At 43.3% G+C, this 25442-nt stretch overlaps 1 protein-coding gene across 4 annotated transcripts in view; it reads left to right on the top strand.

Annotated features, from left to right (window-relative positions):
• BMPER (BMP binding endothelial regulator) overlaps nt 1-25442 on the top strand; it is a 378272-nt gene that overhangs the window by 115549 nt on the left and 237281 nt on the right. The window contains exons 1-2 of one of the 4 annotated variants that reach the window (XM_007175215.2): nt 7586-7858; nt 8911-8996. In XM_007175215.2, the coding sequence (XP_007175277.2) occupies nt 7726-7858; nt 8911-8996 (219 nt within the window). In that variant the 5' untranslated portion in view covers nt 7586-7725. Of the gene's footprint in view, nt 1-7585; nt 7859-8910; nt 8997-25442 lie in introns of those variants that run through there. The other 3 variants (XM_057550080.1, XM_057550081.1, XM_057550083.1) reach the window with 3 other exon arrangements.

Raw genomic sequence — 25442 nt, 5'->3', positions numbered from 1 at the left:
CAGAAGCTTGTTGGGTGAAATGAATGAGGTAATCCATATAAACAGCTTAGCACAGAGCCAGGCTCTATAATAAGTTTATCAAAGAGTGCCACATTTTCTTTCTTTGCTGATCTGTATTTCTTACTTTTCCGGCAAACAATTATGTTAATTTGGTAATGATGAAGAAAATATAAAAGTTATTTTTAAAAAATTATTTAAAAATTTTAAATTGTGGTAATATACATATTACATAAAATTTACCATCTTAACCATTTTTAAGTTTACAGTTCAGTAGTGTAAAGTACATTCACATTGTTGTATAACCAATTTCCAGAATGTTTTTCATCTTGCAAAACTAAAACTCTATACCCATTAGACAATAGCTCTCCATCCCCCCTTCCCCCAGCCCTTGGTAACCACCATTCTACTTCCTGTCTCTATAAATTTGACTACTCTAGGGACCTCAAATAAGTGGAACTGTATAGTATTTGTCTTTTTGTAATTGGCTTATTTCACTTAGCATAATGTCCTCAAGCTTTATCTATATTGTAGCCTGTGTCAGCATTTCCTTCCTTTTCAAGGCTGAATAATGTTCCATTGTATGTACATACCACATTTTGCTTATCCATTTATCTGCTGATGAACAATTGAGATGCTTCTGTCTTTTGGCTATTGTGACTAATACAACTATGAACATGGATGTACAAATATTTAAAGATTGTTTTTTCAAAGAAAGAATAGTATAAGTTCCTCTAAATTTCCTAAAACTGATAAGGCACATGTAAACAGGGACTACACAGGTGATCCTAGATTTGTTCATTCTCTCAGAAAGTGTTTAATAAATAAATTAATTAATTAATATATTTAGTTTTTATTGGGCACTTTGTCTTTGAGGCTAATTATTTCAGAAGATTTTATATTTAGTTGAAAATAACAAGGGAAAGAAAACACCAACAAGGGCTGAAACAAGACGGGTGCTGAAAGTCAGAGGTAGTCAGCCCAGGGCTCATACTGCATTTCATGGTAACAGAGTCTAAACTTCTCTCTTCTTGCTCTGCCATGTCCCTAAAGTTTTTTTCCTGAGGTCTTTACATGGGACAAGGGGGTTGCTGGAGCTCTAGCAGCATTATTTCTGCTTCTATTCCAGCGTTATTTCTGTTTCTTCCTTCCAGAAAGGAGGAAGGGAAGAAGGAAGTGAATGTCCCTTCTTTAAAGATACTTTCCATTTCTACTCTATTGGCTGGAAGTTAGTCATGGGATCACTCACAGCTGAGAAAAGTGGTGTTTATTGCCAATAAGCCATACACACTGCACAAATTAGGGACTCAATACTGAGCAAGAATGGATGTTGGGGGACAGCCAGGATTCTCTGCCAGAGTCTCCATACATGTTAACTAGCATCTTGGAATATACATCCTTAGGTAGGTAATGTTGAACTGTTTCTCTCTGAGTCTATAGATAATCTCTAATAATAGTTCTGAGGCAATGGTGATTTTCTCAGCTCTGTTGATACTTACTCCAAACTTGATTTAAAGTCTTGTAGGAGAGCTCGTAAAACCTAGGACAATAGGCATAAGGCATTGGCTTTATATTCTGGTGTCTTGGGCTTGTGCTGAGATCCCCTCAACTATCCCCTACTTCAGATAGACAGGGTTACAGCTTTGGTGCCAATGAAGCTGGTGATTAGGCAAAGTTGTTTTGGGGAGTTACTTCCCAGATGGAATGTAGAGATGAGGACACTTTCTCAAAGATCATACTCTATTAATGAGCAAACATTGGTGCCTACCTAGTGGAGTCAAATTTGTATCTGATTTTTATAACTTCCAATATCAAAATGATTTCTTTATTAAGCATTTTATTTATTATTATTTTTTTAAGTGAAACTTCTCATTTATCCATTTTTTATTTTACATAGTTTTATGGTCTTTACAGTTTAGTGTATTTGTAAATGATCTGCTTCTTTATTTATTTATTTATTTATGACTGTGTTGAGTCTTCGTTTCTGTGCAAGGGCTTTCTCTAGTTGCGGCGAGCGGGGGCCACTCTTCATCGCGGTGCGCAGGCCTCTCACCATCGCGGCCTCTCTTGTTGCGGAGCACAGGCTCCAGACGCGCAGGCTCAGTAATTGTGTCTCACGGGCCCAGTTGCTCCGTGGCATGTGGGATCTTCCCAGACCAGGGCTCGAACCCGTGTCCCCTGCATTGGCAGGCAGATTCTCAACCACTGCGCCACCAGGGAAGCCCAAGCATTTTAGATGTTGATGAAAATTTTAGAAATCTTTGAAAAATAGTTGCTTTTGTTTTAATTGTAGAACTGGAGAATCTATGACACTCCACTGTGGTTGTTTTGGCTCATGGACATTTAAATGAACAAGTACTTTGTAAAACAGGCAAAACTCACCTCATTAATCATGATGAACCACCATCCTTGAGGCAGGGATTGGGGTGAGGCCAAAGGTGAGTGAGGGTCAGGGAAGGAGTGAAGGGGAGTTTATTTATTACAATATTAATTCAAAATTTAAAAAAACATTGATTTTGTTATTTCAGTGCAACTGTGTCTAAAAATGCCTTGATCCCATCGTCTTTATCAAAATGCCCTGCTTTAAAAATGAATAAACTCTTCAGTGAGTACAGTCATATGAAAAGACCCTTAAGGCTACAAACAGTAGAGAAAATGATTAAGTGAGAGAAAGATCACTTAATGACAATAATTCAATTTTAACAAAGATCATTTAAATAAAATAGACCAATATCACTAAAGTGATGCTTTTGTCATTATCTCCAGTCTCTTCACCTTCACAAAAAAAGTAATTTCAGAGCCTCTGACTTTTTGGAATGACATTATTTAGAGCCCTCTGGCAGAATCTAGAGGACTTCTCATCAGCCTCAATGGTACCCTCTCCTGTCTGAAGGACCAGAAACTGAGCAAACCAGTAGCAAAACCCAGAAGACAGTGCAGTTCTTTAATGTTTTAGCCTAGTGACCTAAGAGTAAAGTCACTGTTCAACTGGTGAGCGAAGTTGTGGTCTGTTTTTCTTGGTCTTACAACTTGTGTCATTGGTGCCAGTTCAGTTCAATAGATATTTCAGTACCAATTGCGCTAACTCTGTAACTTTAATTTGTATCATATCTAAAACATCTAGTGGTCCTTTCCTATATTCTTATGACTCAATAAGGCAGAACAGTTGTAATGGAAAGCATTATGATCAGAGAGTCAGAGGAACTCTGTTTAAATGGGCTATGCCATTAACTAGCTGTGTGACCCTAGGCAAGTCATTTCCCTGTCAGTCTTCAGAATTCTCATTCTCAAAGGGAAAGGGCAGGGAGTTGGTTTATATGATCTCTAAGATCTCCAGTGTTTTAAAAAAAAATGTCAAAGCACCATTTCTACTTTCATCCCCAGAAGAATCATATAGCCATTGCTAAAGAGGTTGAGAAACTGATTCATGATGTATTACTCATTCCATCACCCAAACCCTTTTGAACAGATGGAGGTGGAAATGGTGCTCTCCAGTATCATGATTAATAATGAATAAATGCACAGATTGCTGAATGCACCTGCAGAAATACTTTCCAATCTAAAGAAATGTAGTCTGGTTGTTTCTAAGAGGTAGGCACTTACTCCATGGTAAATATCCTGTTGCTAATCTGAGGTGGATCCTTCAAGTGCTGTCTACACATCCCTCATTATCAAGCCTTCCCACAGCTCTGCTCAGCTGACAGATAGAGCCAATTAAATGACTGCTCCCCATTCTCTTTGTAAATCATGCGTCTCCCTGCTGTTACTCTCTGCTGCTCCTGGATTGTCCTTCTTTCTACTAAAGCCTCCCCTGCTTTTGAAATCTCAGCTCCTTTGCCACCTCCTCCATGAAGCTAAGTCTCTTCTTTCTTTAAACTTCCATGACAGGGCATGTTATCTCCTCCTCTTACATTCATTTCCTACCTTGTACTGCATTCATTTATAAACATGCTTTATCTCCCTTACTAGACTGCAAGCTCCTAGGTAGCACCATCCCTTATCCTCATCAAGTCTGAAATGCCTCATGTCTTTCATAAAGCAAAACCCTCACACATTTATGGAATACTTTCGGCCCTCCCTAGTGGTTGGTATCACAATTCCTTTCCCCTGCTGCCTTTTTGAAGGGTCTATTTATTTCTATTTTTAGGAAGCTGGGCTGCTGTAATTTCTCTTGAAGTAACTTTGAATCCACATTACTAAGTGGTGTATTTAGTTGGATTTTTCAGTGCAAATTCAGCATCATAGTTTTGCCAAGAGATGAAGAGAATTCTCCTACCACAGGCCTCGTTCTCTTTTGGTCTGATTAGGTTATATATTTTATTTTGAAGAGCATGAGATAGCTGTAGTTAAATAATGATCTTTGGGACCCATTACCTCCATTACATTGAAAAATGTCATAAACAGAGCCAAACACATATCTGTTCTCCTTCTGATTTCAGTCAAGAGCATTTGGGGATTTGGATGGTACCGCCCTTTACTTTAAACAAGTGAAGGCAGAAGCTGTATGCTTTTCAGTGCATGCCTGCTTCTTTTCTTTCTTTTTTTGACCCTAGAATATCTCAGGTTTGTGTAGACAGAGGCCAACTGGCAGCTGATAGACTGTCACTTGAAGGGGTGATGGCAGCAGCAGTGGAGGGCTGATAAGCCCTTTGGGGAGAAAGATGCTCTTCCAGAAGTAGGGCCCATTTGCCAAGAAAGCAGCAGGGGAAATCACTGGTGGCAGCTGATTAGAACAAACAGGAAGAAGGGACAGGTTTGCCAAAGGCTTCTGTGCATCTTTCCCATTGGTAAACTTTCAGGCAGACGAAAATGTTTTCCAGGTGGTTTTTGGATTTATACCTATAAGGCAAGTTCCAGTGCACCCCAAAGCACCAGGTCCCTAGTTTGAGAAATGCCACACACACACAGATTCCATCATAAAGACTTTTGTCATGCAAACCCTTGAGGACGTATGGCTGATGTCAGGGAAGGCACATCTGAGTAACTAATGTGTACTCTTCAAATAGCCTGCAGTTCTCTAATGTGAGTTTATCCAGGTCTACTGCTGAAGTCTAGGGCAATGAAAGGTCTCCCAGCCTACCCATTATTCCGTTTTCCTTAATTAAGTCACGATTATCATCTTTATCTAAAAGCCTCATGCAGAGAGAATCTTTTTTAGGTAGTGGTTTCAACTGACTGTACTTCTCTGTAGTCATAAACGTTTTTATTTTATTTTTTTGATAAAAAATGGATTGGGAGGTAAGGCTAGGTTTAGAGATGTCTTTTTATGCATGTTCTCTTTATCGTTAGTAAATACATTAAACACTCTGATTTTCAAGGAGCTGCCTGGCCGTGGTGGTTATTTGGGGGGGGGGGAAAGCAACCACACATCATCTTTCTTCTCTTTTAATTTTATTTTATTTTATTTATTTTATTTATTTATTTATTTATTTATTTATTTATTTATTTATTTATTTATTTATTTATTTATTTATTTTTGGCTGTGCTGGGTCTTCGGTTCGTGCGAGGGCTTTCTCCAGTTGCGGCAAGTGGGGGCCACTCTTCATCGCGGTGCGGGGACCGCTCTTCATCGCGGTGCGCGGGCCTTTCACTATCGCGGCCCCTCCCGTTGCCGGGCACAGGCTCCAGACGCGCAGGCTCAGCAGCTGTGGCTCACGGGCCCAGCCGCTCCGTGGCATGTGGGATCTTCCCAGACCAGGGCTCGAACCCGTGTCTCCTGCATTAGCAGGCAGATTCTCAACCACTGCGCCACCAGGGAAGCCCTCTTCTCTTTTAATTTAAGTTTTACACTAAAAATCTGTTTTGAGAGGGAAATGGAGCGTGCTAAGCTAATGACAGCTTTCCCCTCTCTTACTTTTCCCTTGTCAGAGCAATGCGCTCCTATTGGCTCCTTGGCGTGCCGGAATGTGGGCATTGCAGCTTTAAGTGAAGGCTCCAACTACTCGAAAAAATAAAAACAAATAAACAGCCCCCGCCCCCCCCAAAGAGGGGAGGGCTTAAGAGGAAACTGTACTAAATGTGTCCTTAAACTGACTAATATATTTGCAAAGGTATAGTTTATTTTCTGCGACTACCGACAACCCACTTTGCGCCGGGAAACTGTTCGGTGCGTCCCGCTGAGAAACGTGCTTGGGTAGTCCGCGACTGCCGTTTAGATCCACCCAGGCCGACCCGCCAGGAGGATGGGCGTGAGGGGGCCCCGTTTCCATTCGTGGGAAGAGGAAGCCGGCGACCCAAGGCGAGCTCCGAGGACTGCTGATCATCAGGTCCCAACACTTGCCAAGCGTCCCCTAATTCCCATTTGGTTACAAAAATTCTTCTCTCCTCCACTGCATCCCCCCACTTTGAGCAAAGGGTGCCACGGCCTGAGCAGGAGGCCGGGATCCGGCCGGGGGCATCCGCGGGCCGTACGTAGGGTCGGATTCCTGGACGCCCAGGGCTGCGGGTGCAGAGGCCGCGGGGTGGCTATTCCTGCTGGAGATTAGCCGCCGCGCCGGTCCCTCCCTCTTTCTCGGGTCAGTGAATGATTAGTCAAACAGCACCTCCCCGCCCCGGTCCGCCCGGGGTTGGATGGGAGGAGTCATGGAGCGACTGTTCTCTTTTTTTAAGGGCGAAAAGCGTTCGCCTCTGTGCGTTTATTAATCGACCTTGCGTGTAGTTTCATCTTCTGTCTTCCCTAGTGTCACGACTGGCAGACACATAAGCACAGAACACTGATATGGAAGGCCCCTCGCCCCTCTGTCCGCTCAGCGCGGGAGTCCGCTGTCTCGCCCCCAGCAGACAGAAGCAAAGCAGGGAGTGAAAAGTCGCGCGGCCCCCACCCCCCACCCCGGCGCCCCGTGTCGCTCCATCCCAAAGCTGGGGCGTCTGGGAACGAGCAGGGGTGGTGAGGCGCCCTGCGTCCCATATTCTGCTCCCTCCCAGGGTTGGAGCACCCGGGTGTGAGCGGGGGTGGCGCGGCATTCCCGGCTAGGGGAGGGTTCCCCCGAGAAAGGGAGGAGGCGCTGCGCGCTCCGGGCGGTGGAGACACGCCTGCCCCGCTCCGCTCCGTGCCCCGGGGCAAGTGGCCTCCCTCGAGGGGCTGGGGAGCGGGCTGGACGCCTGGCGAAGACAAGCGCCCGGCGCGGGACTTCTGCAATCCCCCCTGCGCCCGGGCGCCCCCAGCGGGTTCCCAGAGGCGCCCGGGGCGCCCGGGTCTCCGGCGCCGGAGCGAGCGTGCGCGCGGGCCGGGCTGAGAGCCTGAGGGGCCGTCAGGAGGTGGGAGGGCAGAAGTGGAGGACGCCGCGGCAGCGGCGCGCCCCCGGGCAGTCGCTGCAGCCCAGGCGGCGGCGGCGGCTGTGCAGCGGTGCGCAGCGGGAAGCGCAGCCACTCCTTTCTGCCTATCTCCGGCTGCTCCGATACCCACTCCTCCCGGCCCCCTCTCTAGTATGGAGGAGCCGACGACTAAACCGCTGCGAGCAACTCCTTAAAAAAAAAAAGCCGCATTGGAGGAGCCTGGCCGCAGGACCCCTCCTCCCTGGGCGCCCCTCACCCCTCGCCTCGCTCTCCCGCCTCCCCCTCCAGCCCCCCCCCACCCCCCCGCCCCAGGCTCCCGGGCGCCCGCCTCCCTCCTTAGCGGACTGTCTCCGGACTCGCCGGCTGAGAGCCCTTTTTGACTGCGAGCGGCGGTAGTGGAGCATAGGCGGCGGCGCGGGACCTGCAGTCGCCCGGGATTCCCTCCAGGTGACGATGCTCTGGTTCTCCGGCGTCAGGGCTCTGGCTGAGCGTCCCTGCCGGCGCTCGCCCGGGATTACCTGCTGCGTCTTGCTGCTGCTCAATTGCTCGGGGGTCCCCATGTCTCTGGCTTCCTCCTTCTTGACAGGTAGGGGAGGGGGCGGGAGGGACCGACCCTCCCGGACGGTGGCTTGGTACCTGGGAGAGGAAGCGCTGGCTGGCCTCGGGGACGGGAGGGCGGGGAGCGAGCACCTAGGAGCCTGCCCCTCGCGGGCGGTGGGCAAGAAGCGAAACCCGCGGGGCTAAGGGGTGGGAAGGCAGTGAGTAGGTTAAGGGTTGGAGGGCGAGGAGGCTGTTGACATCAATACTGTAGTGATAACGGAGATTCTTCTATTTGAATTTGAGAAGTTCCTTTATTTATTTTTAGTTTTCTTCAATCTTTATTTTGATCTTTTCTCCCGTATACAATTAAAGAAAAAAATTTGACCGTTTTCCACCCATCGGCCTTTCTCACTCTATAGGGTTCCAGTATAGCTTCTGTACAGGGAGTGCTTTTTAAAGCACCTTGAATTTAAAGAAACTATCATATTTTAAAGGGTAATAACAGCAGGATATAATAATTATATGCTTTCAGGCAGGTGAAGACCTCAGCTGCTATTCTGAAGGACATACTTTAGTGACACCTGGTGCAAAAAAGAAAATATTGAGGCAATTTCTAAAAGAGGAAAGAAGATTGTGTTTCAAAAAGTGATTTCAGCTCAAGACAATATGAGGCGGATTCATATAAAGGCCTGTTCATTGACGCTGTCCTGAATTCTGTTCAAATTTAAAATCTGCCTTAATGGCCAGTTTGAATTTTTTTTGCATGTGGGAGTGTGTGTTTACTTGAAATGCCTTCATGAAGGAGGGGTATTATTAAGGATCCAGTGAAATACTTGGAATTGTGCTTAAACCATCGAAAGCAGAAAATGTATCTATATAGCACGGCCTTTAAAAAAAACCAAAACAAACCTGTTCTAATAAAACTATTTAAAATAGATTTTCTTCGGGGGGACTTCTTTTGGGTGAGTTTGAGAATTTAAAACTCATTAGGAATTTCTGAAATTTGGGTATAGTTGTTTCAAAAAGCATTAACGTAAAAATTCTATTTTTGTAACAATGGCACTAAGCTAAATTTAAATAACTTATTTTCCCCTTCAGGTTCTGTTGCAAAATGTGAAAATGAAGGTGAAGTTCTCCAGATTCCATTTATCACGGACAACCCTTGTATAATGTGTGTCTGCATGGTGAGTATGGAGATCAGGTAATGTGAAGTCAATTGCTCCCTCTGATAAGGTGAATCCATTAAATGTAATATGACCAAATCTTAAAAACTGGTTTTGGTCATTACAAAACTTCAGATAGCTGGTGAATTGAATTCAGTTGAATTTCTGAGTATTATGGACTTTTGCAGTTTCCATTTCATCAGTCTTGGAATTCTTATCTTTGACATCAGTTTACAGAAGTAAACTTAAGGTGGACTTGGTATGGCATCGTCTCAGTGATAATTACCATTTGCCCTCTGTTCCCAGGAATGGCTATTGCCACCAAATCATAGGTGCCACCAAACTTTCTGCCTTGATTCTGTTGTCTGAGCTCACTGTGAAAATGATAACATTTAGGTATAAAGGTCTGGGATAAGGTATATGACAAGGGGAAAAAGAGGTGAGAGTCATAAAGCACAAACATGAGGACAAGATGTAATCTTGGATTTCTTTGCCTCTCTTATATCCTAAGCTCTCAAAAACAGTCTTTGTAGTTCTGATTTGGAAGCATGAGTCAGAAAGGATATTCTATCCTTAGAGGATGACACTTGGCTTTCAGCTGCTTAGTTAACACTGGCAGTGGCTAGTAGATTAAAAAAATTTTTTGTTTCAATTTATTTTAACTTAATAGTTAATGATAAGGTCTAATAAGTAACCACACGGGGGAGATTAAGTTATACGAATAAGAATATCTGAGCTGAAATAGAGACTTACAAAGAACAACATTTTTGCTTAAAAGTGTTTTACATGCCAATCAGTTTTGGCAAACCTTGATTAAAAACTACACATCACAAAACCCTGTTGGAAATACATTAAGGCAGTCAAATGCAAAGCCCCCAAGTGATAGATGACTGCTTGTTATCAGATCAACATGCTGTATGGAACCAGAGAAGGGATTCTTCTCTGTTTAGGTGAAAGCCAAGCCATCTGGGTTTAAACTACCCAAACTTTTTCATGACAAGAGATGAGGTCAATGCTGTGAAATGATAAATGGGTGAAGGTGAATGTCTGTATCAAATGATTATCAGGTTCTGAAGACTAAGGAAATCAACAGAAATAGAGGTAAAAATGCATTCTGTTTGCAGAGATAAGCGTTACAATATTGTTACATTTGTAAAGTTTAAATATACAGTTTGGGTTTTGCAGACTGTTCCCAAATAATATAAAAATTCTCCATACAGCATTTCCCCTTTTTCCATACTCTGCCCTGGGGGAAGTAGTGCCTTTCCCGGAAAGTACAGCCTTACTGCTAATAAAACAGATATTAGAATCTTGCTGTTTTGAAGGTAAAGAGTGAATCTGAAAAGATGCGTCAGTTGGAGTTCTGGAGTGATGCTTATTCCAGAAATGCATTGATTAAGTTCAGACGGGTGGTAGGTTCATTTATATCTTCGAGTAACATTTGGAGGTATCTGCCTTCGTAAGAGCTGTCAGAAATCCTTTCTAAACGTATAAAGTCTGGACTCTGGCACTCCAACTCACTTGCTATTCAGAGGATGCCTCAGAGCTCTCACTAGCTGAAAGCCTCAGTGATATGTTGCCATGACCTTTGCAGGGGTTTAGGATTATGGGGCCCAAGCTGTCATAGTTATTATTGCTTCCCAAACATTTGTAATACTTGATAAAGTTGAGTAAGAATAGATGTACGACCACTCTTTTATTTGTGTCTGCTCTTGTAAGTTTCTGAGGGACCCATTGCAGTATATGAATTTCAAAGCACCTAGACTGCCATGAGGCTGGTTGACATTTTTTTTTTTAGGTTGGAAGGTAGACTTATTTAGCAGATAGATTATGTCAGCAATAGCAACTAACATTTATGAAACACTATTTGCCCACACTTATTGAAGCCTGCATTGTTTCATTTAATCTTCACAAAAATCCCTTGAGGATTTTTGCCCCCCTGTTTTACAGTTGAGGAAACTGAGGCTAGAGGAGTTTAGTACCTTGTGAAGGTTGCATTTTAGTAAATAGTGGAGCTGGAACTCACTCTCACCTGCCTCTAGAGCACATGCATATAATCAAGTGAAACAGGCTGTTTTCTAAGTTAAAGATGTGAAAAAGCAAAGAAAAAAATAGAAAGTTTGTTGAGTTATTTGACTTTTTGGCATTGCTTGAGTTATTTTGCTTTTTTTCTTTTGAGTCTTTTAGGAGTTCGGTTAGCTAACATTTGTTAATCACATTATATGAAAGGAAAATCTCATTATGATTTCAGCTGACCTGCAGGGAGCTTTAGTTGTGAGCTAGTTTTATGTATGTACATTAAGAGGGTATGTAATAGTTAAAACTGTACTTTGGATAAAGAAAATAGTCATATTTACTTTGTGTTGGTCCAGCCTTTTGGCAGAAAGTTACCTAAAGCTGAGTATAAGCTCATATCTTGTTTCATAACATGTAAAAAAAAAAAAAAGCTAACCTCAACGTATGCTTAAAAAAGACGTAAAATGTTACAGTTGGGAGGAAATAGGTGGCACAAAGTCCTGCATGTAATTACAGTGTAAAAGCTTGAAAAACCCTACAAAATCAACTTGGCCTGATTTAAACTTTTAAGCTCCGAAATGTTTCAAAGGTGGAATGAGCTTATTTCTGTGGGAATTTTGAGGATGACTGCGGATGCAGTGGCCACGGCAAACAGAACTGAATAATTTTATTCTCACTTATCCTTGTCTGCCTGGACCCGAGCATTTTGCCAGCATCAGTCGTGGTCCAAGAATAACCTGTTTGTTAGCTGCTGATGGGTATCATTCTAAAGTGTGTGGGTTCAACTATTCAAGAGGGAAGGTGAGAAGTTAGGCCATTGTCCTGAAATCTAGGGAAGTGGGTAGACAGTTTGGATTAAAGATGCAAGTGCTTCATTGTTCAGTTAGAAAGCAAAGTACAGCTTTTCCCCATCTTACAAAATGGTCTTTTGTGGGGCTGAGTTAGGAAGGCCCAGACTTATTGCTGTTTTGTATGATGTTTTCCCCCTTCTTGCTAGAATTATTTTTCCCGTAATGCCTAGGACAACACGTTGGTGCCTTCCGTGAAGTACAGCTGATAGGAGCCAGCCTCTCTCAGCTAATGACTCTAAAGTGGTCCTCTGGATCTTTCGGGCATTCCCATATCCATCCAGTGAACCTGGGGAAGTGGTACCCTGCTTCTCACCCCTTTTCCACCTAACCGTAGCATAGAAGGAAATGGCACAAGCCAGTGAGTTCGGCCCAGTACTGGAAACCTGAGAAAACTTTGGAGGCTGGGACTCAGAAAACCAGAAGTCAGTCAGAGCTTAGTTTGGCATACATTTTGTTCAGCAAAAAACATTATTCTGAGGTTTAAATTTCCTCTTTTAAATCCAGGGGTGCAATTTAGAAATGGACCCTCTGCTCATAAAAAGCAACGTGAGATTTGGTGTTACAAGAAGCAGGGCTCCACCTAGCTTGGAGCCAACCAAGTGGTGCAAACAGAGGGGGCTTTGTCTGCTGTCTTCCACTTTTTAATCACAAAAATCTTCTGTCACTAAACAAGCAGCTACCAGCATCTTTGATTCTCTTGGGTACCTTATCTCTATAAGAGCCTCATGTTTTTTATTGTTCAAATTAACTGGCTAGAGACTAGTTATCTATTATCTGAACAAGTGTTAGGCACGTGTTTGAGAATGAGGGAGATAGCGGTGCATCAGGATTCAGTTCGTGTGTGTGTGTGTGTGTGTGTGTGTGTGTGTGTGAGAGAGAGAGAGAGAGAGAGAGAGGGAGAGAGAGAGAGAGAAAGAGGTGGAGAGAGGGAGAGCCAGGAGGGTGAAGGAGAGAGAGAGGGAGAGGAGATAAAAAATAGTCCTTATGTGTTCAGAGAGATACACTTTGTACATGCACATATGCATAGGTTGCCACAATTTTTTGGAAATTGTTTTGTATCATTTTTGGACTTTGGATTTGGATGCTCACTAAGGAAATGATCAGGAGTTATTTATTTATTTATCTATTTATTTATTTATTTATACTCTGTTTAGACAGTGTTGTGACCAATTGCCTTTCCATAGAATAAGGTACTCAATACAACAGTTTGGGGGGAAATGTAACTAATTTACAGCATTGTGCTGGCAAATTCACCAGTACCAGCTCATAGACAATTATTATTACCCATGCTTTCTTGAGGCTCAGAGAGGTGGAGCAAATGTCCTGAGGTTACATAGTTACTAAGAGACAGATCTGGGATGTGAAAACAGTGTTTTCTATGGTAAACCAACTTGCTTCTGCTGGTCATTTACTACTTACAAACGTCTACAGATAACTTCCAAGGGCTCAGAGAGTTATTTCAGCCTCTGCAAAGCTGACGTAGGCTTACATTGGGGAGCAGTTAGAGTGATCTTGGTCTTGTAACATGACCAGGTCTGGACTGGGATGGCCCTTTTAGAGGAAGACACAGTTTAGGCAGCTATTGGCTGGTTTCATATCATTTTGGCAAAGAGCCTTGGCCCTAGCATCAGACAGGCCTGGGTTCGGATCTTGGCTCTGTCACTTACTGGTGGTGAACTCGGGAAAGTTACTTCACCTTTCTAAGTCTCCGTTTCCTCATCTGGAGAGTGGGACGTCTATCACTACCGAGCTCATAGACTTGCTGTGAGAATCAAATGAGATACAGCATTTAAGGCTTGGTCCAGAGCTTGGCATATAGTCAGAAGGATGCATTATTGTTGTTGATGATGATGATGTTGATGATGATGTTAAATTCTTATTTCCTCACATGGAATTAGATGCCAAGTTTCATCAGAAAAGGGAGAAAATGGAAGCTGATGGAGAAAAGACATAGGGATAATGATGCCAAGCCCACCCATAGTTATGAAAGAACAGGGCTAACTCAGTGACATTTTGTGGGGTTTTCTGTCCCTCTAGACTTGGACTGGGTCGATCTGAGTTGTTTCCTTATTGGTCCAGTGGTCTGTGAGCCCTGGTATAAGTTTTCCCCTTGCTCTCCATTAAACACTAAAAAAACTTTCCATGGAAGAGGGGCCTCGTTTTTCTGCAGAGTATTTACATCTCTATGCCTGTGGGGTCACCTTCACTTGTACTTTTATTGGCAGAAGGGTAGGGTTGGGACTCAGAAGTGCTGTAATTCTGGAAAAACTGCCTAGTGGTCTGGCATCATGGGAATTTTCCTGGCCCACCTTGTGGAAGTCTCTCACCCCGTTCCAGACCTGAGTGGGTTTTTGCTGCCTACTTACTTGTGTCCTCCCCTTCCCCATCCCTGTCCCACTTTAAACACGTTTCCTTTTCATTTCAAGGCACCGGCCTTTTTATTGCGCATCAGCTGTAAACTGTGTTTTAAGTGTGGGAAACCATGCCGAGGAAAGAGAGCTCTTCCCCAGATGGGGATTCAGATATAGTGAGGGCAGGAGAACAGGACATAATAGGAAAAGTCAGGCAAGGCAAAATGATAGAAAAAAAAGCCAATTAATACAAATTCGTTGAATAAACAAAGGATATCAGTTTCTCACACCCTCTTCTGTGGCACTTCTGTCCAACTGATGGTCTGTTGGATTCTTTGTGCTATAAAAAATACTAATAACATCACCTTTCATGGCCCCAGGAGGTCAAGTGTGCTTGTTGAACTTAGTTAAGATCAGCAAATGCGCTGGGTGTATATTTTAAGACCTCTTGATTCCCAGTTCTAATTCTATAAAACATCACTTGAAGCACTAGGAGTAACAGGTTATAAATTCAGTAATATTATTCTTTCTTCCTTCTCTTCACACTTCATTCTCCCCTTCCATTTTTTGCCTTTTCTGTGTTTGAAGCATTCTGCTGGTTGGGCACCTTGGGGAGGCAAAGACCAGTAACACAGATTCTTGCCCACAGCGGAACGGAGGAGAAAGACACATGCATAAATAAGTTTCATAGGAGTGCCAGAAAAACACTATGCTGGACTCAAACTCAAGTACTAAGGGAGCTGTAGATGAATTCTGATTGGATAATCTGGGACTTTGATGGGCGGAGCAAAGATAGTCTTGGCAAGGCGTGATTGGAGGAAAGGCACAGAGGAGTGTGTGCTTGGGAATTGTGGAGATGGCGGAGTCCAGTATGCCCAGTGTACCCAAAGCTCCGGTGGAAGCTGGAGTTAGAAGGCTTGGTGGGAGGCATAGAGGACTTTGAGTGCAGTAATAAGGAGCTCAGTTCCACTCATGGAATCGGGGGAGCCATTTAATATTTTGGCTCAGCCACATGACAGCATAAGATGTGTTTTATGTAAATGCCTCTAGAAGCTTTTGTGGGAGCTGTTTAGAGAGTGGAGGGGCCAGAGTTTGGACAACAGGCACTAGGGATGTGTTGTGGTCAGGTGAGGGCAAGCGGCCTGGAACAGGGATGGACAGTGAGAAAGAAGGTGTTGGGATAAACCAATATTGCTTATTCTTTTGAATTACTTTCACTGCCTTCTAGTTCTAGAATATTTGGATTAAAAGACTCCAAACAATGCCCGGAAAAACACAGTAATTAAAATGCAGTAGTCACTGCAGCGGGATGATGTGCTAGTGTGTCTCTGTAGCAGTCACTTTGCTAATCACTTGGTGTCTCTGGAGCAGCTCTGGGTGCTGTTACTGGAATAGAATTGTTTACTTCCAGGCCTCACTCTCAAAATTCCATTTTGGGTGCTAGCTCTCTCCTCTTACTCACGGTGATACCTTGCTCTGCACTGTTGCATGACCCCTTCGGCAAATTATTCAGTCTGGTAGATGTATTCTCAGTGGTAGTATTCTCCATGGTAGTATGTATTCTCAGTGGTAGCACACAATTTATACAATTTATACAACCATCGAAATTGGACAACCCACCTTAAAAAAGGTGTACCCATGTGCTGGGACCCCTAGACTTGCACAGGAGTTTTGGAACCCAAGTTGATAGCACTTGGCAATAAATTAGATGGCAGAGGTGAGAGATGGGGTGGATTGAAGGGAATTTTGGAAGTTCTAGCCAATGTTATAGACAGTGTAGGAAGAGAAGAGGTCACAGATGTGGGTGGGGATAAGGAGTTTAGAATTGATGACTGGGCTTCATAGACCTTCCAAGTAGGAAAACCCGGTAGGCTCTTCAAAATGTAGATCTTGATCTCACTAGAGAAATCAGGACTAGAAGACAGCAATTTGTTAACTGTCTGCATTGAAATAAATTTCAGAACTTTGGGAATAAATTATTTGTCTTGGGAAGGGGTCTACGTTGAGATTTCAAGAAATGAGCCTATAATAGAAACTAGAAGTGACTCAGGTATACACATATATACATTCTTCTTTTCATATTCTTTTCCATTATGGTTTATCACAGGATATTGAATATAGTTCCCTGTGCTATACATTAGGATTATCCATTCTAAATGTAATAGCTTGCATCTACCAACCCCAAACTCCCATAAAAGAAATAGTAACTAGAAGAAGGGCTATATTTAAAAGAAGGTTAGAAAGGGAGAAGCCAATGACAGAGATTGAGAAATGGTTACAGAAGAAGGAGAACCAACAAAGCATAGGCCAAGGAAGAAGATGCTTGAAGAAGAGAAAGACCAGCGGTATTAGATATTACAGAGTTAGACTGAACCTTCTAGGAGAACATCATAGAAGGAACTTTGTCATCATCTTCTCGAACGATCTTAAACAATCAATAACAGTCAGTGGTGCCCAGGTCCCTAGTACCAGCTGCACATTTTCCCATGGAGTAGAATTTATCATAGATAGAATTCGGTGGAAACTCGTTTGAGAGAAATCCCAAACTAAGATTGCTGTAGGGATTTTGAAAATTTAGTGCAAAAATCACAAATTTTCCGAACTGTGATTTAAAAAGTTCTTAGCAAAAGTGAATAAATACCACATGATGTTTTCAAAGGTCCCCAAACAAAACTAATTTCATGAATAAATGTAATAGGATTTTGCAAGTGTCTTTGGAATGTTTCTATAGTTAAGTGCAAAATGGGCAAGGCTACATTGAGGCATTTTTTATTATGAATCAGAGCAACATTCTCAAAGAACCTGACTAATATAAATCTTACCATAGTAAACTTTCAGGTTTGCTCTATGAAACTGTTAATGGTGCTTTAAAAAATATTATGATATAATTGAATCCCTTAGTTAGATCTTCAGGAAAAATATTTTCTTTTTTCACTAAATTTTTGATGACTGTTTTGTCATTGAAGTACAGCTGTGGAGTGGTGGCCTTGGTGTCTGAAATTATGGGTTCAAGTCTCCCCAGGGCCGTCTTGTAGCTGTGCATCACTCAGCAGCCACCTTGGTCTCTCTGAGCCTTAGTCGTGGGTGCTGGGCAAGTCACAATGGTATGTGTGCCCTTCAGCTTCATTTCTAAAGAGGAATCATAATGCAGAACCCATCTGTTTGCTGTAGCCATTAACTGAGGTGATGTGTATGGATTAAATGTGCTGGTGTTTGTGAAAGACCTTTGTAAACAGTGTAAGTGGAATTATTATTATTAAGGGCGAGAACTGGAATGGAAGGAAGTAAGGTGTATGCTATAAACCAGTTTTTAACATATACTATAATGAGTATATTTTTTAGGAATGATAGTGTAGTGGTTCCCATGCCTCCTTTCATAGTTGTATGGCTCTGGGTGAGTTGCCTGATGTTTCTGTATCTCGACATCTATATTTTCATCATAGGGCTTTTGTCAGAACTGTGAGTCAAAACATGTAAAATTCTTAAAACAGGGTCTGGTAGATGGGAAGCTCTTCAGAAATGATAGCTACTGCCACTACCTAAATGCTATGCAATTACTGCCTATCCTATACTTCTAAGAAGTGATTACATAGACTACTGCAAGACTTCTAAGAAATGATTTAATGGACTACCGCTTTTATTTCAATTTATTGTCAATTCCTATGACATGTGTTTACTCTGAACTTCTGTCAGGGCAGACAATGGAAGTTCAGTAGAAGCGACTGCTATCTTTTCCATAAAGACAGCAAACCCGGGAAGTATTTGGGGCTTAGCAAGATGGGCTGCTCCTCTATTTTTCATCTTCAAAAGTTCACCTGTTTGATTGGTTTCCATCTCCAGACAGCTAATCACAACGTTGCTTTCACAGTGAGGCCTTTCTGTCCTTTGGGGTATTTACCATTGAACGAGGAAGTGGCAGGTAACAGGCAGAAATGTAAAACTAATTACTGGTAGACCCACCCAGACAGACATGTCAGAGTCCTCCCCATTTAATTTAATTTATTTATTTAGTTTTACTTTTAAACATTTTTTTAAAAATTTTTATTTTTTAATTTAATTTTACTTTTGGCCGTGAGGCACGCCTGGCGGGATCTTAGTTCCCTGACCAGGGATGGAACTTGCGCCTTTGGCAGCGAAAGCGCGGAGTCCTAACCACTGGACCTCCAGGGAATTCCCCTCCCCCTTTTAGAACGTGCAGGGTCCTGCTATCTGCCCAGCCACAGTCACTCTGTAGATACCCGTGGTGTATCGGGTGATCCCAGATTAACTGAGGTGACTGGATTTGGACGTGTGGACCCTACGCATTCACAGAGCTTTGTGTGTTTGTTTTCTAGGAATCTGCTTCTTCTCTTTGATAGCATGTTCTGCGTTGTATGTAGTTAACTTGGGCAGATTTATCTTATGAGATGAGGTCTTCAAGTGTAAGAACCTTGTCCCCTCATCTCTGGAAGCCCCATAGCTTCAGTGAGAGGTCCACAACCTTGGGACTTGAGTGGGAGTCAGGCTGGAGTTTCCTGTTTATAATTTGGGTTGTTAACACTTGGGATCGCTCCCCCCCAGAATGGAACTCCGAGTTCCAAAACAGGATTCTCCCAGAGAGTTTGTCACAGAAGGTCAACCCCCTCTATAAAAGACATCCTAAATAATCATTACAAAAAACTTATTTTTCCTTTGAAAGGAATGTACTCACATTTGAAAACTAGAATCATATAGACATGAAGACCTGCTTTTATTTGCACCAAAAGGAACATTCCCTCTTATAGAAATATCCTGCTGTCGAAAGCAGCCTTGTAGGCGACAATGCAGGAGGTGCCCAAGAGGGGGAGGATCGGGGATTATCTCAGTTCTGCTTTCAAAAATCACAATGAAAAAATGCCTCGGATCCCTGTGGCTGCCATTCCCCATCATTTCCTCCCCCTTTCAGTGAGGCTAACTCTGAAACCTTGACATAAGCCTCAGTGTTTATATTAGGTTTTGGATGTTAGCTCCCTTGGCTTCTGGGAGCCGACTCTGTTGAAAATTATGTTTTTCCTTTAAGGACAAAGGCCTTATTGTATGTACACGTCGTGCAGTGTAATGAGTTTTTTTGTTGCTTTTTCTTTCAAATGTTAGGTAATGGGTGGGACTAACCCAGATCTTTCACACGAGAAGCCCAAAGGTCTATAACCTGAATGGCAATTTGAAGGTTTCACACAGGTAACTCAACAAGAGAAAATGAGAGGGCAGGACAAGTGGCATCTTCCCTGACCAGAGCATGTCTCCCGAATGCCCTGCTTTGATGGAATAACCATAAAACAGCTCTGGGAGAAGATCTGCAGCATGAGTCATGATACCCCAGGGACACTTCAAAGAGAATCACAGTGACGGAGATAACAATCGTCACATTTTCACTCACAAAAGCACGCATTTCCAAAATAACTCTTGTATTCTTGGTCAACTAAATAGATTTTGGCCAGATGGTTTTTTCATGGCTGCAAAGGCTGTCAGGCGTAGGCTGAGCGTCTTATTTGGAGATGCTGTGTGGTGGACCGTCTGCTGGTGCTGCTGGCCTCTGCAGCCGTGGGTGACCTCGGAAGACTATTTCCAGGAGAGATAGAGCTGGCCTTCTGAGAGGAGGCAGGAAAACTAGAAGGCCCAAAGCTGTTCTTACATTTATTTGGGCCTCATTGAGAGGCATTTTTAGCATCTTTATCTTAATTTTTTTCCCCTCTCTCTCTGTAAAAAAAAAATTTTTGAGCCTATTCTCTTAGGTTCCTCTTGGGGGCAAGTCTGCAGACTGCAGCATTAGCAATAAAGTTCCTTTAACCACTCACTGCTTTCCTTTTAGTGAGCAAAGTAATGACATGTGCATCCTTTTCCGTATTTATTCTTAGAACTTCTTATTAAAATAATACTGGGGGATTCCTTTTCCATTTTATTTTCTAATTGAACAAAACCGTTTGAGCCAAGATAGGATGATTGCTCCCTCTGGGTTCAGAGGGCAGGGCTGCATCTGGCCAGTGGCCTGTGGAACTTGCCACTTCCGTCTCCAGGAGAGCCTTGCTGGGTTGTTTGAGTGCCTCTTACTGACTCTGTACCCTCAGAAATTCACAGATTCTAGAAGCTCTCACAGCCTGCTGGGTCTGGCCTGCTTTGTGGATTTATAGAGCAAAAGCGGTAGCATCATGACATTCACATACCAGTGTTTCTAGGTCTCAGGGGGATGCTATTTTCCTGGTTGAGAAGACTAATCCGATATTCCTCCACTTGAGAGCTGCTATGCCATGTACCTGGGTTTATGCTCCTTGAGGGGAACAGGCCTATTAGAATTGAGATACGGTGATTTCCTGTTTTTAAGCACATGTGAAACAGTGGTCCCAGGAGCCAGTGGGACCCACCAGAGGTCAACTTGCAGTCTCATGAGCACAATAGGTGAGCACCCAGACGGGGTGCTCTGAGGGGTGACTCAGCCTGAATTTGGGGAATAGCTGGATGGCAGGGAAGGGGACGGAAGTCTGCTTTTTCAGTGAGCGTCATTAGTTCCGGGGTGGCTTCTGTGGGAAGAACTGGCGTTTCTTTTTTTCCTCTGGGTTGTGCATGTACCAGACAACAGTGGCTTCCGTTCCCTTGTGATTGCCTGTGTGCATGTAGGGAACTAGTTGGGATTTATTAAAAAATGTGATTTTTTTTTTTTTTCCTGTTTCGTGTAAGCCATACACCGGGCAAGGGCAAAGAGACATTTGCTTAAAGTATTTTACACACCAGTTGGCCAAGTTACAGAAATATAGAGCTCCCAGATTTTGGCATTTGATTGATGTATGTGAAATTTTGGATATTTGGTGTTGACCTATTAAAACAGCAATTTCTTGTGGTACAACCTAAGATGTACTTTGAGCACCTGGAGAATTTTTCACTGGACATAGTTCTCCTGGCAGGTTGTTGCAATGTATCTTAATGAGGGGGCCTTTAAATTCAGGGTGAATTGACACTGGGTTCACAAACTAAAAATAAAATGTGGTGATATAGGAAAACGTAACACCTCTTAATGTCTGAGCCCCCAGTTCTGAATTAGTGGGCTCCTCTACACATCCTCAGGACCCTCTGATGGTGGCGTGGGGAGGGGGAAGGGAGGGAAGCGGTATTCACCTTGGTCAGTGAGAGGGGGCACATGGTGGGTGCCCTGCAGGAAACGTGGGAACCGAGTTGCAGGGCCGACCGAAGTAGGAAAATGATTGATGGCTATTAAACGCAGCACATATGTATTGAGCATTTATGTTAATAGTGGCCTGAGGCACTGTGAGATGGGAAAAAGCTCTTTTTTACATGAACAAAAAGAGATTAAATTATGTTCCAGATAGTTTTGAAGTTATTGCTTTCGAGTTCTTTGAAAATTGATGAACTCGTGCAGGCCATAAATATTAACTCTTGGTTGGAGTATCTGATTAATCAGAACAAATTATTATTCCTTGACTGTGCTGGATGGCGTATGTGTATATACACACGTATATACGTGCATTGTATATGTAGGTATTTAATATGAAATTTGGATCATGGATTTAGCTTGCAAATGACTTTCTCTCATTAGAGAGTCTCAAATAAAAGTGTGAAAATGTGATTGAACCAGAGGTTGTGTACATGTTGGGGGAGACCCTTATAGTAGAGCTTTGAGCACTGGTGACAAGGGACACACAGTTGTGTTCCCATCACTGCCAGCCTCTCCCTCCTCCTCCCTCCTCACCCACCCACTTCAGTCTGATGATGTGTCTTCTCTCACACAGTTGCAGGTCATTAACAAGTCAGTGGTAAGAGGTGACTCTTTTCTTTTTAATGTGCACAGGAACCCCCAGGGAGCTTGTTAAACATGCAGATTCTGAGGTTCTACTCCAGAGATTCTGATTCAGTAGATCTGGCAGAGACCTGAGAATCTCCATATTTAATAAACTCTTCCAGCGATTCCATGCAGGAGCCAGTATTTGAAAAACTCTTCCCAACTGAGGTTAGTGGAAAGAGAAGGATATATGAATATAACCATAAATATAGGTAAATTCCCCAATGAAGCAACTTGTTCACTAGTGGTCAGGTACATTTGAAATTCTGTTATTGGTACCAAACTTATCCATAGGTCAACTCTCATTTATGTAACACTATTTTTGTTGACCTTTCACAGAGTTATCTTGTACATTAGCTATCTTTATTGAAGTGCTACTTTTCCTCTTTGTGTCCTCTCCTCTATCAAGCCTCCCCTAGTCACTTGATCAGAATTAGTCACTTGTTTCTTAGAAGCCTCTTGTTGATTTCTCATATTATAACCCTTACTCCTGCCTACCCTGAAGTTTCATTAATTATTTACATGACTGTCTCCCTACTGGACTTTAAGGCTTCTTCAGGGTAGAAATAGTGTCTGATTCTTCTCACCGTCACTCAAAGCATCTCGAAGAGCACCTCGCGTGCGGTAAGTCTCAATAACTATTTTACGAATCAACACCATGTTCTTAAATTGGGGGTAGCCTGACCTTCATCTTCCTCAAAGCCACGCTGTGAGGGAGAGGAGGCCTTCTCAAGAAACCTGTTTCACAGTCGAGATAATTAAGGCTCGGAAAAGCAAAGCAAGACAAAGCTCACACTGCTAATCAGCGAGAGTTGGGACTACAATTCAAGTACGGGAATGCTGACCCATCCTGGGTAGACTCCACTGAGACATCTCTCAAAGAATGTTTTCTCACTACAAGTGTTGAGAAAGCACCCCAAGGGGGTGAGTGAGAGAGACCCAGCAAATAACTTCCCTGGGGATTATGTTTTTAACAGTCCTTGTGGTCCAGTGAAGTAGAGTCCTGACTGGCGCCTTTGGGTGGGACAGGCTGACCCTCTAGGTTGGTGCTAGCCTTTCCATGAGATGGATTCCCACAGGGATACACTCCGTTTCCTGTGGTCTTTCTGTGATGGACAGCAGCTGCAGGGTGAAGCTGATATGACGTATGTTTGTTGCTTCTCCAGCATGAGCCAACTAGATGTAGCAATTTGACAGAACAGCCAGGGTTTTATGACAGACTTGCTGGGATCCAGCAGCATCTGGAGGAGCCAGAGGCAAGCAATGAAGAGCTGAGGGCCAGGTGAAGCTGGATTTAGAGATACGCCCCATCCCAACCCCTTTTGTTCCCAAACCTCTATAACAGAAGCTGTTTCCTTCTGCTGGCAACTTCCGCCCAGCAGGCCCCTTCCTCATCCAGAATGGACTCATTCTTGGAGGAAATGTTAGTTCTTTCCATTCTCTAGATGCCCCCCCCAATTTCTGCCCACATTTTCCTTTCCCTGATCAGGAGAGTATAAAGTCAAGCTGAGAAGGTTCTGATTCATGTTGCCTTCACATAATTCTGGTCACGTTGCTAAACGATTTTCCATACTTTTAATGAGAATCCTTTTTTAAAAAAGTTTTTTTTTTGTTTTTAAATTAGCCTGGCATTCCATTGTTCCAGGGTTCCACCTTTATCATTTCCATCTTTATTATTTTTTACCATGTTATTTTCTTTCTCTGTTATTAGCCAGGCGTTTCCATGATGTCACCACTCCCCAAGTTTTGTGTCTTGTTTTTCTCAGTTTCAGTTTTTAATTCTTGGTCCCAGCCTGATAATGAAATGCACAAACAATTACAGTGGGGTGGTGGTTCTTCCTACACACCCCATGTGGGCCAGACATTTGAGGGATGGACAGTCCAGTGGGGAGCTCTGTGGAGGCCAGAGGAGGACCATTTGTGATAATGACCAAGCGGTGGAGAAAAGGATTGCTGGGAATAGCTAAAGCACTAGCTAGAGCAGTGCCAAGCACCCAGGTAGGGGTTTAGTAAATATTTTTCACTAATGATGGTGTGCTGATAGCATTTAGCCTGGTGGAGAGAATGCCGGGGGGGAAGTTTAATGGCCTTCAAGTACGTATTTATGGGAATAAATACGATGTTGAAAGGACAGAGAGGAGTACAAACCCCAAATTTGCAACATAGCCTCAAGTCCAGCTTCTCCGCTGGCTGCTCACTGCCTCTCGCTCTCTTTCAGAGTGAGCCCCAGGGTGGTTGTGGGGTCTTGGCTTCCCTGCTTCTTGGCCAGTGCCTGCCTGTGACCGCAGCCCTCTTCCCTAGATTTCTAAATCCTAGTTACCCTGCTGTAGATGAGATCACACTCCTAGGTTTGAGCCACGTTTGTTAGGATCAGAAGTTGAAAGCAGGGTCTTACTATGGACTCTGTTCATTCCAGGGTTTTGGCTTTAGATCTAAGTACAACTGAGAATAAAACTTAAAATGAGGGATTTTCCTCTTCCTTGTCTTTTTTTACTCCTAGGGGTTTAATGTTCTCTCACTCCCACACCCATCTTTAACACTCACCTACCCTTTGGTCACTGGTCTCTGGGAGGTCCAAGCTCTCTTAGGACACGGGTCCTAGAACTTTTCCTTGGCATTCTTAGATCTTCTAGACAGTCAGCATTTTCCTAAACTTGAGTCTGTTCCCTTGGAGATGTAGCTTGGCAGGCATGGTGGTTATTAGCACTAGGGGTAAAGAGTGGCCAGCAGTAGCCAAGACAGCATCTCTTGTGAGCCTTAAATGGTGGACGGCGACAGCTGTCCTGAAGCATCTCGGTCTGTAGGTATCTGACACAGTGGCAGGTGCTGAGAGAAGGTGACCTCTGGTGGTCACTGGGTTAATGTAATAATCTCAGCCAGCGATCGTGTACAGTTGTGGGCATTTGCGCCTGTGGGTGTGTGTGGGTGTGTATAAGGACTTACACGTATAGAGATCTCTCAGCATTTCAATGATGGGTTTATAAGAATTTTGTTTATTTGGCTACTCTTTCTTAGACCTTTTTATGCTGGGTCTTCCTTACCTTTTTGAACTTTAAATATTGGGAGGGCCCCAGGATTCATTCAATCAAGACGTGTCTCTATTTACACTCCTTCCCTAGGTGATTTTTATACAGATTCATGGCTTAAAAAATACATATATGCTGAAAGTTCCCGCGTTTATGTTCCCAGTTCCCTTACCCTTCAAGTGCAGACTCATAAATTCAAATGTCTACTTGGCACCTCCAAGCATCTCAAACTTAAAATGGCCCAAACAGAGATCTCATTTTTCCACCCCTCCTCCAAATCTCTCTTCCCCCAGCCAGCAATGTGAGCCTCACTGCTCCATTCTCTTAGCCCATCAGCCATGATGTCCTGGATTCCTCTTTCTGTTACATTCTATATTCTATCTACTAGCAAATCTTGATGGCAAAACCTTGAAAAT

The sequence above is a fragment of the Balaenoptera acutorostrata genome, chromosome 7 (assembly GCF_949987535.1).
Source record: "Balaenoptera acutorostrata chromosome 7, mBalAcu1.1, whole genome shotgun sequence".
NCBI classification, from domain to species: domain Eukaryota; kingdom Metazoa; phylum Chordata; class Mammalia; order Artiodactyla; family Balaenopteridae; genus Balaenoptera; species Balaenoptera acutorostrata.
This window is presented reverse-complemented; position numbering and strand designations above follow the sequence as displayed.